Source organism: Euprymna scolopes, chromosome 22, assembly GCF_053919585.1.
Source record: "Euprymna scolopes isolate OS-2025 chromosome 22, ASM5391958v1, whole genome shotgun sequence".
In the NCBI taxonomy this organism is placed as follows: Eukaryota; Metazoa; Mollusca; class Cephalopoda; order Sepiida; family Sepiolidae; genus Euprymna; species Euprymna scolopes.
Window position 1 is genome coordinate 21,104,022 of NC_136503.1, and position 19,097 is coordinate 21,123,118.

Below are 19,097 nucleotides of genomic sequence, written 5' to 3' on the forward strand. Positions count from 1 at the left end.
TTAAAATGAGGCATCAAAGCAACAAACTGAACCACTAGACCAACGAGTCAAATGAGCTGTAACAAAGGAAGCAGGAAATAGATAAGAAGTCTGAAGAACACATGGCATAATAATATTCATAAAACAACACTGAGACTAGCAACATCACATCTGTGGGAAAAAGGTTGGTTGTTTGTTCGTTTTTTTTTTGTTTTTTGTTTTACGGCATATCCACCCATTTCAGATTATTTAATGCCAAATTCGGTTATTTTGAAGAATGTTTTTTTAATAGAATATATATTTTTTTCAAGTCGATTTCTATTTAATCCATAGTTGGGACCCTAACAGGTACTACCACTCTGGGTCAGAGTAGACCTGGGAGCAATGCCAATTAAAGAATGGCTCCACACTCTCCAAAGCTCGCAAGCTGGGGCCTCACCATCGGATATAGTTTAAGGTCATATCCAGGACACCAAAACTGTTGGGGAGAAAAGGAAAGGGTGGTGCTGATCAAATTAGAAATACGTTTCTTCATATTATTAAGAATCTTCAAATGGGAGAAACTCACCAGTCCAAATATGTCAACAGTACTCCAGGTATGATCTGAGGGTAGACATGTAGAGATTGAGAATATCCTCAGGTGTGAGAAAGTTTTAAGAGCAACAGAGAAAATCCTTTTTACGAAAAGCAAAATGAATAATGGATCTAAAGTATTTACTCCAAAAAAAGATTTATTTTGGTCAACATGGCAATTTTTTTATGTCACATACTTATTAAGCCTAACATAGTGATATGGGAAAAGAAGGAGAAAGAAGCAAGTAGTAGAAGTTGGTGTCTCCAATGATGCTGGATTGAACAGAACTAAGAGGGGAAAGATAGTGAAATACCAAGGTCTTATGTACGGCATAAAAAGAAACTGGAATTTTAAGAAGGTCTCTATCATTTCAGTTATTATATAACCAACTGGACTCATGAAAAACAAGTTTAAAAACTATCTGGAAAATATACCCAGTGAACAAAGTGCAAAAGAAATACAAACAATTGCACTTAAAGGGACGGTTAGAATCTTACAATGATTTTTTAGTTGAATGGGTGAGATGATGAGCGAATCCCTGACATCGTGTAGGAGGCCTCATCCCCAGCTAGAACAAAATTGAAAAAAAATGTGGACTTGCGTGTGAAAAAAAATTACCATCTCTAAAATAATATTTGACTTTCATGAAAAAAAAAATAAATAAAAATGAAAAAAAAAAAAACTGAATGCTTACTTGGTTCTTTGAGTTTTTCAACTGTTACCTACAAAAAAAAAAAAGAGAGAAAAAATATTTTAATAAAACGTATGCGCTCTCCGAACTCAAATATTCAACATTTTTAAAATTCATATAAAAATATTTGGTTATTTTTTTTATGAGTCTATGGGGCAGAATTAAATTACATCATAGTTTTCGTTCCAGAGAGAAAGAAAATCTAAAAGAGGCTTGTATCCAATGTGACATTTTTTCAATATAAATCTCTATCAATGCACCACTAAAACTATCTGGATCCTGCTTGTTTGTCCCCGTGCACACTAGATTAAATCATAAAGAGATGACATCACATATTTTTTATTTCGTGAGTATCAGTTTTTTGCATTTTCACTCTGAACAAGACAGACTTTGATGTAGAGAACTACTATTTGGGGCATATTTTTGCAGGAATCCTATGTAGAAAGTTGAGCAGTAAGATGTCTGTTTACATTACATTTGAATTTCTGCATGTCAGTACAATAAGGGAAGCAGAGACCCGGAAGGAAATTATAAAGTCTAGCATTCCCAGGAAAGAAAGTATTAGAGCAAAAGACTTTCTGGCATCTGAGGATCTTTACTATGTAGGAGTGGCACCTCGCTGCTTGTTGGATTTGTCAGGGGTATTTACGTTAAAGTGGAACAAGGGCTTGAAGTTCGTCAGAGTATCTTCTATTAAAATACTTTTAAAACAGACAAAGGGATGTAACATTTCATCAATGGGACAAACGCTGAAGCCTAGCTGACAGTTCGAGATCTATTAGGGTGGCGACTCTCTTTTGAACCCTGTCTAAAAATGACAGACTAGTAGCAGATGCACCAGCCCAAATGTGGTCACAATACTCCATACATGGCGCATGGTGGCCTGGTAGATGTATAGGATACTCAGGCATAAGTAACATTTTAGTACGGTAAAAAGAAAGCCCACCTTCTTTGCAGCAGCCTTGGCAATGCCCTCAATGTATCTGTTCCGATTCATGTTCTCTGTTAACGTTAAGCCCTATAATATTCTTTTTGTTAACTCGATCAATAGCCTTACTGCATTTGCCTAGGATTGAACTTTGAACCTCAGAGTAACTAGACCACTTTAACTAACGCCTTAGTTGTCTTGCGCGAAATGTTGTAATATGATGAAACCAGTCTAAAAATGATAAATAATCATGAAAATTTTTCATGTCAATATAATTGCAATGTTCCAAATGTTTAAATTGTTTTCAAAATATGATACATGATAAATATAACGCAAGTTCAATTCTAAACACAGAGGATCCATTATATCATTTGTGACAGTCATAAACGAAAATTACCAAACGTGCCTCCCATTCGTATACTTCGAATTTAATGCGAATTAATCCGTAGCAAATCGTGCGATTGTGCATTTAGCTCTCGATGTATATCTTATATAATATACATTTCAAAACAAGTTTAGCAAGACATTTTCAATCAAAATGTTATGGACTAGTAAAGGTCCGGAAGAAAGACACAACTTAGTATTTAGTAAAAAACAAAATATATTCAACAGAAAAAAAATACAACAAATAAAGAGTATGGTTATACGTCAGTCCGACTGCCAAGTGTGCATAACTTGTGTATTATAATCTGTGTGCTAATGCCGAAAAACGTATTCTCTCGGTCTTTATAGAAAGTAAAAGAGTTGATTATTATCCGTATGGTGGGCACCACAACACAAAACTATTAAATGTTGCTGTTCACTGGGACAGACATATCTATACTATATTTGTGGTGTGCGTTTTCCCTCTATCCATGGACACATGCAATTGAAAAAAAAAAGCTCAACAAATACAACTTTTATTATTACATTGAATCCAATGATGAAATTCCTTTCAGGGTTTTAAAATAATATCGTGGGGTCTGCGTTGATGCTAGACGCCCATAAAGAGAGAAAACAAACCATGTTTTTATTTTATTGTATCTACGACTTGAAAAGTGAAAATAATAGAAAGTTAAAAAGTATGCATAAAAATGTTAATATGGGATGGAGGTTGAGAACAAACGTGCACAGAGGTACTCATTCATTCCCGGGCAACAACAGAGATGGATACTTGCTAGTATAGGAATGTATGGCATGTAGACTAGTATCTTGTAGACCCGGCGTTGCCCGAGATTGAATGATGATCAACGAATGATTCGCATTCCCATATTTTTATTGTCATTGAAATCGATGAAATCGCTTATTTTTCAGTCAAATCTATTGATTGCCTGCTCTAGTTGGGAACTCATCGCGGTTCATCGAGAGGAAACTTTACATGCCTCTCGCACTGACTTAGACCCCAACGCATTGTTATCTACATTGCACTGTAGAGAACCTACTGTTGATTTCATAAAATTATTTTTATATATAACAGCTTTAATTAGAGTTTAAAATTCAAAAGTAATGTGTCATGTTTCAATTGCGCTTTAAACAGAAACATTCATTCTGAACGCGCCCTTGTTATATCAAAGAACTTACTATTGATTTTATATGCCTAGCATTTCTGCTTGTGCAGTGATAATGGCTTGAATTTAAGTTTAAAATGAAAAAGTCAAGAATCATGGTGCAATTAAACAAAAATATTGATTTCGAACGCACCTCTGTCATATCAAAGAACATACAGTGGATTTTATATGCCGGGCCTTTCTGCTTGTGTGGCAATAAAACTTCTCAAATACACTTGTGATGTTAGGCTGTATAAGGTGTTAACTTTGATTCAAATCGCCTGTTCCTTCTTTCATTGGATTTTTCTTTCGATTGTTGATACTTTTATTTATATAACTTCAAAACTAAAGACGTTCCGATACAAAACCTATCTAAGAACACTGCCAGATACATAAAGTACATGGTCATAATGGCTCTTGAAGAAACGAGGAGTCCAACGACTATCAAATGTAGGAATCAGCGTTGCAGCTTTCCAAAAGGGGGAAAGCACCCTGGAATAAAATGTTGCTGAAAACAAAACCCTATCATTCTTGGGGAGAAAGTCCATTGCAGCTTTTCCGTCAAGAACCCCCCCCCCCAAAGAATGGACCAGATATGTTTCCCGATTGGCCAGATGTTGGAACCCCAAATAAATATTATTCCTCTTTTGTGTTGTAACGGTATTTATATATATCATTGTCCCGATCCAGATTGTTTCTATAAAAATCTGGCAGTTATCAAAGTAGCCCTTTACATTTCACTTGCAAATTGTCTTTTTGGTGCTGAACAAAAGTACAAAACAGAAAGATCACTGTGTATTTCATAAAATAATATGAAATGGAAAAAGTAATATATTTGAAAAAACGGGACATAATTACAGTTGCTGAAAATATTAAAGAGTGACTGACCGAACTGATCATGAAATTAAATATTGCTGTATGGCTTAGGTTAGGCCGCCTTCACAAGAAACAAAACCGGCCTGACTTCTAAACGTATGCCATACAAAATGAAAGCGAAAATCTATAATGCCTGTGCCCTTCCTGGAGTCTTATACGAATTTGAACGAAACAACTGGACAGTAAAACTACATCAGAAAGTAGAGACATACCAAATCGACATCACAAGCATCATTATTGATCATAAACTATCGGATCACATCAGTATCACAGAGTTGCATGAACTCACTCGCATCTCTCCAATATCCTCTTATTATCAGATGTCAAGTGTTGAGATTGTTTGGTCACGTGTAGCGTTCTAGTATGGGACTATGTAACATATGTATTGAAGGCATAATACAGGGAAGCCGGTCGACAGGTAGATAATAGAAAATTTAGATGGACAAATATTTCTGAATAGATAAACATGAAAACAAACCAAGCAAACGTCTTGGCTCAAGATCGTAAGATTTGAAAGGGACACCCGAACATGTTAGATAGTAAACAACAAAAAAAGTTTAATAATAATCAGATAAATTCAATAAGATGCTCACGAAAAGGAATATTAAAGATGAAATATTTGCATGGGTTGGCGGGCAAACATTTACGGGGTAATAATAACGATACTGGTTAGCAGAAAGTTATTGCTTGAAATTTCGATAATCACTAAAAAATCGAAAATGAAACAAAACTCTGACAGAAATCCACCCAACAATTGTCACAGTAACATTTAGGAAAAAATGAAATATTTTAATGGAATGTGCTCTGATGAGCTCGTTGCATCTGTGCTCCTTCCCTCGACGTGCATATCCCCGACAAACCCACTTTTTAAATTCCATTTTTACCCCAAACAAGGCACAGTGCCACTTTGAAATAGGGGGCTACTATGGGGGACATGTTGCATGGATAGTAAAGGGAGATGAGCAACAGTAAGATGTCTGTTCACATTACACTTGAACTTCTGCATGTCAGTACAGTTGGGAAAGCAGAATCCCGGAAGGGAGCTCTAAAGTCTAGCAGTTCTGGGGAAGAAACTCTTAGATTAAAAGGCTTTCTTACATCTAGGGATCTCTACTGTGCAGGGGTGGGATTTGGCTGCTTGTTGGGTGTGCCGGAGGTATTTATGTCGAAGGGGGTACAAGTGCTTGTAGTTCGTCGGAGCATTCACCATTAAAATACTTGTAGAACAGGCAGAGGAATGAAATATTTTGTCGATGGGACAAAGGCTGAAGCTTAGATGATAGTTCAGGACCTATCATGTTGGCGACTCTCTTTTGAACCCTTTCTGGGAATGAGAGACTAGTAGCAGAGGTACCAACCCAAATGTGACAACAATACTCCATACATAGGCGAATGGTGGTCTTATAGAAGTACAGGATACTTTCAGGCGTAAATAGCTTTCTAGCACGGTAGAGAGAGCCCCCCTTCTTTGTAGCGGCCTTGGCAATGCTTAGCAACAAAATCTCACCACTTCACTGTTGAGGTCCCGAAGTGCTAGAAAGCTTTCTACTCTAATAGTCTCTTCCCTCGAACATCTAGACTTTGGAATTTCCTTTCTGCTACCTACTTCCCTGACTGTTCTGACATGCAGAAGTTTAAATGTAGCATAAACCAACATCTTGTTAATCTTTTCTTGGCACGGTCCCAAATAGTAACCCCTTACGTCCAAGTGGCGATATGCCTTGTTAGGGGTGAACATGAAAGAAAAAAAAAGAAAAAAAAGTCGATCACAAAGAGGAATATTTAAAATGAAATATTTGCGTAGGGTGGGCGGAAATATTTACGAATTAATAATAACGATACTGATTAGCAGAAAGTTATTGGCATCTTTAGTAACCTCCTCCTCCTCCTCCTCCTCGGTTCGACTTCCGCTACTCAGAATTGTATCCCCTAAGCCAATTGCTCTCCATCAACTGTCTTGGTTGGTTGAGAACATAAATTAAATGAGCGTAGTTTGGAATTTATAGGGCAGTAGAATATAGACATCATAGAAAAAAGTTTAAGGAGAAAAACACGAGAGAGAGAGAAGAGAGAGAGAGAGAGTGAGTGAAAGAGAGGAAGAGAGTGTATGGGGGAGTTAGTGGAAAGTGGGATTGGCGGAACAGGGGCGGGTGGAAAGTGTTAAAGTCTTCCTGTTTGTGTCTTTTAGTGGTTCCCAAGAGTTCCTCTGTAAAAGGAAGGCATGCTGACAGAGCTTAGTATCCAAACTTTACAGGAAATCTCGGATTAACAAGAGTCAAACATGTTCCCCAAAAACCTCTTGCACTAAATGAAATTGCGTCAATGGAATTAAAAAAAAAAAATTAAATTAAAATTCTAGAGAGAACGATAGAAATAGGGGAGGAAGGATTACAGCGGAATGAAGAGAAAAGATGGAAACGACAGAAAGAATGAGATACAGAGGAAGAAGAAAAGAGAAGGACAAAAGAGAGACCAAGCGTGTTTGTGTGTGTGTGTGTGTGAGAGAGAGAGAGAGAGAGAGAGAGAGAGAGAGAGAGAGAGAAAGAGAGAGAGAAGGTATTTATTTGCTCCCCCACCGAGCAAATTAGGCATAAGGCCGATTTTTTAATGTGAGGAGTGAAGGGGAAATGGGAACCAACTTCTCGGGGAGTGGGGGAGCTGGATAGTGACAATTGGTATGAAGGGTTGCCCCTACATTGACCAAGGTCTTATATGTGAGGTTTCCCCCACATATGGTCTTTGCTTGAAGTATGTGCCGGAACAGATGGTATTTATTTGCTCCCCCACCGAGCAAATTAGGCACAAGGCCAATTTTTAATGTGAGGAGTGAAGGGAGGGGGAAGGGAAAAAGGGGACCAGCTCCCGAGAGGTGGGAAATGGGAGCTGGTTAAAGGTCAGGCATGTGGGGTTGCCCCCACATCTGGTCTTTGCTAGTCATAGCTGGTCTTTGCTAGTCATAGCTCGCAGTATCTGCCGGAACAGATGGCATTTATTTGCTCCCCCACCGAGCAAATTAGGCACAAGGCCAATTTTTAATGTGAGGAGTGAAGGGAGGGGGAAGGGAAAAAGGGGACCAGCTCCTGAGAGGTGGGAAATGGGAACTGGTTAAAGGTCAGGCATGTGGGGTTGCCCCACATTTGGTCTTTGCTAGTCATAGCTTGCAGTATCTGCCGGAACAGATGGTATTTATTTGCTCCCCCACCGAGCAAATTAGGCACAAGGCCAATTTTTAATGTGAGGAGTGAAGGGAGGGGGAAGGGAAAAAGGGGACCAGCTCCCAAGAGGTGGGAAATGGGAGCTGATTAAAGGTCAGGCATGTGGGGTTGCCCCCATATCTGGTCTTTGCTAGTCATAGCTTGCAGTATCTGCCGGAACAGATGGTATTTATTTGCTCCCCCACCGAGCAAATTTGGCACAAGGCCAATTTTTAATGTGAGGAGTGAAGGGAGGGGGAAGGGAAAAAGGGGACCAGCTCCCGAGAGGTGGGAAATGGGAGCTGGTTAATGGTCAGGCATGTGGGGTTGCCCCACATCTGGTCTTTGCTAGTCATAACTAGTCATAGCTTGCAGTATCTGCCGGAACAGATGGTATTTATTTGCTCCCCCACTGAGCAAATTAGGCACAAGGCCGATTTTTAATGTGAGGAGTGAAGGGGAAATGGGGACCAACTCTCCGGTGAGTAGGGGAGCTGGATAGTGACAATTGGTATGAAGGGTTGCCCCTACATTGACCAAGGTCTTATATGTGGAGTTTCCCCCATATATGGTCTTTGTTTGCAGTATCTGCCGGAACAGATTGTATTTATTTGCTCCCCCACCGAGCAAATTAGGCACAAGGCCGATTTTTAATGTGAGGAGTGAAGGGAGGGGGAAGGGAAAAAGGGGACCAGCTCCCGAAAGGTGGGAAATGGGAGCTGGTTAAAGGTCAGGCATGTGGGGTTGCCCCCACATCTGGTCTTTGCTAGTCATAGCTAGTCATAGCTTGCAGTATCTGCCGGAACAGATGGTATTTATTTGCTCCCCCACCGAGCAAATTAGGCACAAGGCCGATTTTTAATGTGAGGAGTGAAGGGAGGGGGAAGGGAAAAAGGGGACCAGCTCCCGAGAGGTGGGAAATGGGAGCTGGTTAATGGTCAGGCATGTGGGGTTGCCCCCACATCTGGTCTTTGCTAGTCATAGCTAGTCTTAGCTTGCAGTATCTGCCGGAACAGATGGTATTTATTTGCTCCCCCACTGAGCAAATTAGGCACAAGGCCGTTTTTAATGTGAGGTAAAAACCAGCTCCCCTAAAAGTAGGCAAAAAAGGGGACACTCTGGTTACCAAAAATAATAATTGTCTCAGTATAGAGGGTTTCCCCTCCATTGACTGGTACAAATTATCTTAAGTGCAGCATCTGCCGGAACAGATGGTGTTTATTTGCTCCCCCACTGAGCAAATTAGGCACAAGGCCGTTTTTAATGTGAAGTAAAAACCAGCTCCCCTAAAAGTAGGCAAAAAGGGGGCACTCTGGTTACCAAAAATAGTAATTGTCCCAGTATAGAGGGTTTCCCCTCCATTGACTGGTACAAATTATCTTAAGTGCAGTATCTGTCGGAACAGATGGTATTTATTTGCTCCCCCACTGAGCAAATTAGGCACAAGGCCGTTTTTAATGTGAGGTATAAAACCAGCTCCCTTAAAAGTAGGCAAAAAGGGGGCACTCTGGTTACCAAAAATAATAATTGTCCCAGTATAGAAGGTTTCCCCTCCATTGACTGGTACAAATTATCTTAAGTGCAGCATCTGTCGGAACAGATGGTATTTATTTGCTCCCCCACCGAGCAAATTAGGCACAAGGCCGATTTTTAATGTGAGGAGTGAAGGGGAAATGGGGACCAGCTCCCCGGGGAGTAGGAGAGCTGGATAGTGACAATTGGTATGAAGGGTTGCCCCTACATTGACCAAGGTCTTATATGTGGGGTCGCCCCCACATATGGTCTTTGCTTGCAGTATCTGCCGGAACAGATACTACACTTTGATCCCGGCCTGAAGGCCAAGAACAACAGAAAAAAGGGAAGCCTCCTTTTCGATTTATTTTGAGAGAGAGGGAGAGAGAAAAAAAGGAGACGTTAGAAACTTAGGTGTGACAGGATCTAAAAATCTACGTTAAACGTAACTACTTAAGGCCGTATTTTGTAACTAAACTCGCTTTTTATGGATAATTATGCAATTTTTAGTAAAATGTAGGTGTTTTTATTCAGTATCTTGAGACTTTTTATTTTACTAATTATCTTTGAATTAGTTCCAGAAAGCTAATATTTACCTTTCAAGGTATTTTTACAATTAATTTATTGAAATGTTTTAGTTGAATTTTCATTTTTTTTTCTTTTAGTCAACATAATAACATTTTCTATTATAACTTTTTCATGTGTAAAAATACACGTTTTATTTCTTTTTAGTGATGAACTTTATCTTTCAAAAGCAATCAAAAACTAATCAGAAATGTACAAACAAAAAACCGGTTTTTATAATCACGGGCTCTATAATCTAATTTTTGCATGTACCTAAAATAAAACCACCGCGATAATCACAAGAAAGAAACATATGAGGTGCCTTCAATAAGTTTCCAGATTTTTTTGTATCTGCACTTTTATTGATAGCACACACATGAAACTCTAGCTCTGTTCGAAGTAATCTCCTCCGGCTGTAATGCACTTGTTGTACAGTTCCAACAATTTTTGGAAGGCCCCATGGAAGTTCACTTATTTGAGCGTGTCATTGACACTCGTCACAGCATCTTTCATCTCCTCAAGGAAACAATGTCTGGACTATAGGGAAGGTAAGGAACTGTTTTGATGCCATTCTTGGTCAAATAGTTTGTGACACAAGAATGGACTTGTGACCTGGTGCAGTCACACAAATCTTCCGCGTCTTCAGTTCCTCGCGGATAATTGTGTGTACCGTTCCCACAATGACATCCTACAATCTCTATAAAAATACGACGATTCTTATCCATGAAATTCTTTATTTGGTCAATCAATCGTGGTTTTCTGATTTCCTTACTCCTGCCACACCTCTCATCATCCTCCACAGACCCCCTTCCTTCCTTGAATCTCTTTTGCTACTCAAAAACTGACGCTCTATTTATGCAAGATGGTCCAAAAGCAGTCTGAAGCATTCCATACGTTTCTGTGGCATTTTTTTCCAAGTTTAAAACAGAATTTTATTGCATATCGTTCTTCTAAAATGTCCTCTCGTCCAGATTGCATTTTTGAAATTCACCAGCTATGACAATCAGGCTTTAGTAGGGTGTATTCCAATTCCTGCTGTAGCTGTTCATTTGAGCCTGAAATCATAAAAATTGTCCAGTCATCTCATAAGATATATAGCAATAATATACTGAATTTTAAAGAGTCTCCGACAATTTTAAATGCCAGTACAAAAAATCTCTAGAAACTTATTTAAGGCACCGCGCACAACAATGGAAAATTAAAACAACTAAATCACAGTCAATATATGTTGTTCTTAAATTGACATTTCTATGCCTTTTGGCTAGGAGCAATATGTAGTAGCTCTTCTAATGAGACATTTTCTTTATTGTCCTCAGTGAAGAAGAAATCCTAGATTAAGGCAATTTTTTTTTTATTTTCCACAAAGAGTGCCCTTTTTCGGGAGCTGGATTTTCCTGACATTAAAAACCGACTTTCTGCCTAATTTAAATTAAATAAAAACGGAGAGGTAAACATATTAGTCAATAATTTATAGATAATATCGTCACAATGAAATTGACGTAAAGATATCGTCTTTAAATATTAGTGTTGGGACGATTAATCGGCATCGAAATCGCGAATCGAAGAAATCAAAACTGTTTAGGGTATCGAAATAAGAATCGAAAAAATTTCCGATTTTTATTTTCCGATGACTCAAACATTTTTTAAATTGTTTTTTTTCTTGTTTTTATTTTTCATGATTTGTATTGATGATGAAATGATAGATATTTATTGATTTTAAACTACCAATAAAACTAAAATGTATAGATCACCTCCCCCCCACCACAATTATATTTTGACGTGAGCAAAAATATACGCACTTATTACATAGGTGTTTGCGGTAATACTCCCCCTAAGGCTGCCACTCTTCCCCAGAAAAAAACAACTCTATATTTAGAAAGTTAAACTGAATCGGAATCGAAATCAGTAATTGTATCGGAATCGGCAATTTAGAACAAAATCAGTAATTGTATCGGAGATTCGAAATATATTGGAATCGTCCCATCGATAGTGAATTTATTTTGCCGTCATGATGTAATATTTACGTATATATCCGTTTGTAATTATCTGTAAATGTATACAAGTCAAACCAGAAAACGAAAAGAAAACTTTTTTCTCCTATCTTTCTCTCCGCCCTGCTACTCCGTTCTTTCTCTTCATTTCTCTCTCTCTAATTCTCTCCCTCCCTCATTCTTACTTTTCATCCCCCCTCTCTCTTTCTTTCTTTCTCTCTCTCTCACTCACTCTCTCTCATACAAATACATACCGGCGGATGGAGAAAAAAATAATTTATATACAAATTGCATATCATAGTTATTTTGTTATCTGGTAGCTCTTCACACACACACACACACACACACACACACACACACACACACACACACACACACACACACACACACACACACTAAAAAAGGGACTACATACACATAGTCATTTTAAATGTTATTTTATGCAGTTTTTTATTTTAAAGAAATTTACAACTGTAACGACTCTTTAAGTGAGTGTACAAGCAAAGTTTCAATGGCGCGTACAGTTGCTGTATATACACACGCTCGTGCGCAAAAATAACGAACCCTTATTCATTTCAATTTTCCCGCGCATTTTGCAAAAAAATATGCTTTGCCAGCAACGGCACAATTTCAAATACGCCCACACACTTTTCTCAAAATAACAAAAGTAAAAATAACATATTTTTGGCGGAACGTAGTTGAAAACACCATCACGTGACACAACCAACCAATGAGAAAATTAAAAGATTATCTTTTTAACGATTTTCCAAAAGCCAAAATATCAGCAGAAGCTATCGCATTTTGGAGCCGGTCTGGATCTATAAACAGGGCATTTTGCGCCCAAATGAATCAATCGACACGGATCTGCTTTAATAACTTGATTTGAGCCCAAAACAATAAATTTTAAAGGTTCATAATAGGGGTCAAAGTTAAAAAAATTGACCGCTTTTTAAAAACTTTTTGCTCAACATACACCTCCAAACACCCGGGCAACGCCGGGCTGAAATGCTAGTAGAAAATAAAACTATTGCAGTGCTTTGCACTGTTTATACAGACATACACAAACACATCCAAAACGTAAAATGGTAAGCAGTAATTAATAATTTATTATTTTTAATATAATTTGAAATAAATAATGGAAATAACAAAGTAATTGTGCAACATTATTACATATAACTCTAAAAAGAAACATCAATTTCGATGAGAAAAAATACGCAAAATATTTAACAGTTAGCAATAATATGGTAGCAGCCATTTATAAATTACGTACTTAATAATAAACGGGGTGATTTCATTGGATAATTATATATGTTGCTTATTCATCAAATTATATATGTTGCTTATTCAATAAAATTATATATATTGCTTATTAAATAAAATTATATATGTTGCTTATTCAATAAAATTATCTATATTGCTTATTCAATAAACATATATATGTTGCTTGTTCAATAAAATTATATATGTTGCTTAGTTAATAAAAATATATATGTTGCTTATTCAATAAAATTATATATGTTGCTTATTTAATAAAAATATATATGTTGCTTATTCAATAAAATTATATATGTTGCTTATTCAATAAAAATATATATGTTGCTTATTCAATAAAATTGTATATGTTGCTTATTCAATAAAATTGTATATGCTGCTTATTCAATAAAATTGTATATGTTGCTTATTCAATAAAATTGTATATGTTGCTTATTCAATAAAATTGTATATGTTGCTTATTCAATAAAATTGTATATGTTGCTTATTCAATAAAATTGTATATGTTGCTTATTCAATAAAATTGTATATGTTGCTTATTCAATAAAATTGTATATGTTGCTTATTCAACACAATTGTATATGTTGCTTATTCAATAAAATTGTATATGTTGCTTATTCAATAAAATCATATATGTTGCTTATTCAATAAAATTGTATATGTTGCTTATTCAATAAAAATGTATATGTTGCTTATTCAATAAAATGTATACGTTGCTTATTCAATAAAATTATATATGTTGCTTATTCAATAAAATTATATACGTTGCTTATTCAATAAAAAATATATATGTTGCTTATTCAATAAAAATTTATGTTACTTATTCAACAAAATGTATATGTTGTTTATTGAATAAAATTATATATGTTGCTTATTGAATAAGATTATATATGTTGCTTGTTTAATAAAAATATATATGTTTCTTATTCAATAAAAATATATATGTTTCTTATTCAATAAAAATATATATGTTGCTTATTCAATAAAATCATATATGTTGCTTATTCAATAAAAATATATATGTTGCTTATTCAATAAAATTACATATGTTGCTTATTCAATAAAAATATATATGTTGCTTATTCAATAAAAATATATATGTTGCTTATTCAATAAAATTACATATGTTGCTTATTCAATAAAAATATATATGTTGCTTATTCAATAAAATTATATATGTTGCTTATTCAATAAAATATATATGTTGCTTATACAATAAAATTATATATGTTGCTTATTCAATAAAAAATATATGTTGCTTATTCAATTAAATTATATATGCTTCTTATTCAATAAAATATATATGTTGCTTATTCAATAAAATATATATGTTGCTTATTCAATAAAATATATATGTTGCTTATTCAATAAAAAATATATGTTGCTTATTCAATTAAATTATATATGCTTCTTATACAATAAAATTATATATGTTGCTTATTCAATAAAAAATATATGTTGCTTATTCAATTAAATTATATATGCTTCTTATTCAATAAAATGTATATGTAGCTTATTCAATTAAATTATATATGTTTCTTATTCAATAAAATGTATATGTAGCTTATTCAATAAAATCATATATGTTGCTTATTCAATAAAAATATATATGTTGCTTCATAAAAAAAAATCAAAGTGAATCACACTAAGAGCTAACGGGCCAGATAGAATATGAAATCGATAGGAGCGAATGGAATATACAAGGTTTTAGGTTGTAATTTCAGAAAAAAAACAGACTAGATTATCCTTATATATTAGATTTATGACCAAACATCGGTCGGGTAACTTAGCTAGCAGACAAATAACTGAGGGTTATTTTATTTATACCAGTGATTTGAAACATTTTTCTTAAACGTTTGTCTTCTTTGAAGAGTGAAAAAATTAAGGAGAGTAATGCGTAAGTGGTTGATCACTTGATTTGTAGAAGGGATAATATTACACGAAACTGACATAAGCAGTAAAAATCCATGACACTTTATGACGAAGATCACGTCAAGATATAAATTACATGCTAAACAATATATATATATATATATATATATATATATATATATATATATATATATATAAAGCTGAATGTGTGTGTGCGTGTGTATGTGTGTGTGTGTGTCGGTCTGTGTGTCTGGTCAGGAATAGGCTCCTATATGGTTGAATATTTTAAAAAAATGATTACATATAATGATAGAAGATGTATCGAGACACAGGAATGGGTATGTTTGAGCTTTGGATTTGATACCCCCAAATTCAACCCAAATTTACAACCCTTCCTTTTCATAACCTACCATTTTCTGTAGGCTGCTTTTGAACCCAGTAAATGACGGGTACTTTTTCTAGTATATATATATATATATATATATATATATATATATATATATATATATATATATATATATATATATATATATATATATATATGTATATATATATATATATATATATATATATATATATATATATATATATATATATATATATATATATATACAAGTTAGAAAAGCATTTCATCCAAGGCATGAAAATTGTTAAACATATTTATTTATCTTCAAAGTGCCCTTTTATACATTTCACAAAGTAAGGTATCAAAATTTATATCTTAATTTGTAAAATGTATAAAAGTGCACTTTGAAGATAAATAAATTTCCAATTTAATCTTGTACCTTTATTTTTAAAGCCTATAGTAAAAACATTTTGTTTAATAATTTTCATGCCTTGGATGAAATGCTTTTCTAACTTGCATAGTATCTTTTTAAGATTATATTTTATTTAATTTATTAATTTGGATTTAACAAAATGAATGTGGTTTTGCATGTATTTATAAAAACTCTCCTACTCTTTATTTCAGTTTGTATTTCTCCTCACACCACAACTCATTTTTGCAACACCCTCTTTGTATTATTAAAGGTCTGAATATTCTCTCTGTTTCAGTTTGTATTTCTCCTCACACCACAACTCATTTTTGCAACTCCGTCTTTGTCATACATGTCTGAATAATGAGAAAATCTGCAATTTTTTAACAAAAACTTTAAAATAACTTTTTTAGATCAAATTTTTAAAAACTTCTTCCAGAATAGAAAATCTTTACAATTTAATAAGGAACATATTTCATATAGGTTTCATTTAAAATATTCAGTAGATAACGAGAAAAATAGACATGAAAATTTCAAAAGGACTGTATAACTGGTTACGCTCAATAGTAGTCCTCGCCAGCGAAAGTCTTTGTTATTGTTGTTCTATTATTATTATTATTATTATTATTATTATTATTATTATTATTATTTAAAACATTTTGTATCCTGCTCTTTCGTGCGAGGACTAATATTGGGAGCAGGTCATTATTCAAGCACGTCTAATTGAACACGTTAGAGTTATTCTTTTTTCAGATTTTTCTGGATATCTTTTCCATTCGCCAAGCAGTCTTTTTAATTTCAGCTGGCTATTTTGTACAAAATGGTGCCCAAAATTTGTTGTTCAGCCATATTCTTCTCAGGCGCTTTCTATCGGCGCATCCGATTATATATATATATATATATATATATATATATATATATATATATATATATATATATATATATATATATATATCATAGCGAGGGTACTCGGCGTAGTCCGGGTGTGGAGAGGTGGAGGGAATCACAACAACAGTTCAGTCTGGGTGAAGAGAGGTGTTTAAAAAGTTATAGTAGCGGGGGGGGGGGCATCAAAACACCAGTAAGTAGCCCGGGGGTGGGGAGAGGTATTAAATTTAAGAACGTTTTTTGAAATATAAAAACATGTTAAGTTGTATTTGTACTGTGATTGCTTGAGGTATTACCGTATATGAGTTTTGGATTAAAGAAAATATTCATTTTATACCAAACAATTAGTTTAAAGCAAACTTAGTTTTAAAAAAAGAAGTATTTAGTAATGTGATTGATAATTTAAAAATCAAATTATAATTAAATTAAAAACCCGTTTCATAAGAAGGAACAACAACAAAATCAATTATTTGTACGATCGTTTCGGAAAACAATGTTTTTATTGTGGTAGACATCAAGTTACGGACAATAATTATTACATATAGTTTTTTATTAAACAAGGTTTCCTCATCAGCAAATATATCTCGCCATTGTTTACAATCGTTCTGAATCTCCACTTGCCACTGGTATTCAACAATATCGACCCAGAAGAGGTGTGGTTAGAGATTGCACAACTCTTGCCACAAAACTTTCACACGCAGGCACCCTCACCGTGGGTATCCAATCTTTCAAGATTGAAGGAAGCATTATATTATATAATGGTTGTATATTTTATGTTTCTTACATGTAAATACACAGAAACCCATATGTTTATCAAAAAGTGCTCGATGAATGGACCGATCGTTTTTATAGTATGTTTATTAATACAAACATTATCGCCTACATCTGTGTCTGTGCATACATGTTTCTGTAATATCTTTTTTCAGAGAGGCTATGTCATCAGGCCAAAGAAAATAGTCTGCCTTAAGAACAATTTTAAGATTTTATCCTTTAATATGGAAAAGGTTTTATCTAATTTTATTAAAGAGGAAAGGAACCCCAACGAAAATCATGTAAATGGAAAAATGTGAGTGAGTGAAGCGGGGAAAGGGTGTGCTTTTGCTAATATTATATTTGAAATCTGGATTTTCGTATTTTGGGTGTACTCAACCTCCGTGCTTTTATTACGGATTCTCCATCTTGGAGTTTACGTTACACTGTATCCTATTTAATAAGAATATGATTGGTTTTTGGATTTATTCTACTGACCCACTATCTTGGAATTGTTTTGAGATATGCGGTTTGCCCTGATACATGAAATTTATATCTCAATATAAATGTTCATTTCGACGGGATTGTAACCTTCCAATTTTTGGAATTCCATTATCAACCTTCACGTTTGAGAATTCTTACATGGATCTTGCCCTATTTTCACATCGATTCAAAGGATTCTATCAGTATTTTAAGGATTTTGCAATGCTTTACAACTATTTTCAGGATTAACAAGGATTGTACCAAAACTTAATTCTGCACACATTTTTATTTTAATTAGTTTCATAAACAGCTGTCATATTCTTCAGTTTCCTGAATCCTACTCTAAAGTTTTCACTCGAACTTGTATAAATATGTTTTATTTTTATTTTTATTTTTTTAAACTTTTTTATGTAATTCAATTTATTCATTCTCATTTCATTTCTACGTGTGATAATGCCAGTTTTTTTTCTATATTTGCATTTTGTACAATTTTGGCGTCTCTCCCCTTTTGATGAGAAGCATTTTGCTTCGAAATTTCATGGCCTAAAGGGTTTCTTTTTTTCTTATTTTTCCCTCTTTAATTTTCTTTATTCTTCTTATGATATAATAAAGTTATATATAATTTTTGTTATAATATATATATATATATATATATATATATATATATATATATATATATATATATATATATATATATATATAGATGATTAGTTTTTTTTGGAAAAAGAATTCCAGCAGAGTGCTCAATTAAAAGGAAAATCCAAACTTTAACAGCGTATTTATATTTTGTGTACAGAAAGTTGTTAGTTGAGAGTTGAGACAGATAATTGGTGCCGTCGGTTTCAATCCCGATAATAAGGCCCGTTTAAGGTATCCTTATCAAGCTCTCTTCAGTCAATATTCGTCTCCGAATATTGGCTGAAGAGAGCTTGATAAGGATACCTTAAACGGGCCTTATTATCAGGCTTGAAACCGACGGTACCAATGATCTGTCTCAACTTACAACTATCTGTACACAATATATATATATATATATATATATATATATATATATATATATATATATATAATACCATCTTTAGAGAGAACGGATACTACAATTGGATCCTAACCAGAAGACCAAGAAGGTGTATTTTAGTTTTACGTATGGCCAAAAATCGACATCATTTATTTTTATTTAATTTGTTTGTTTTACTTTGCGTTTTCGATGATCGGGAGACCTTATTTATTCAAAAGAAGGAT

At 34.4% G+C, this 19,097-nt stretch overlaps 1 protein-coding gene across 1 annotated transcript in view; it reads right to left on the minus strand.

Moving 5' to 3' along the window:
• Positions 1-19,097, minus strand: part of LOC145243916 (uncharacterized) — a 271,687-nt gene that overhangs the window by 81,543 nt on the left and 171,047 nt on the right. Inside the window, exon 2 of the mRNA XM_080107028.1 lies at positions 1,248-1,275. Within this exon, the coding sequence (XP_079963154.1) occupies positions 1,248-1,275 (28 nt within the window). The remainder of the gene's footprint in view (positions 1-1,247; positions 1,276-19,097) is intronic.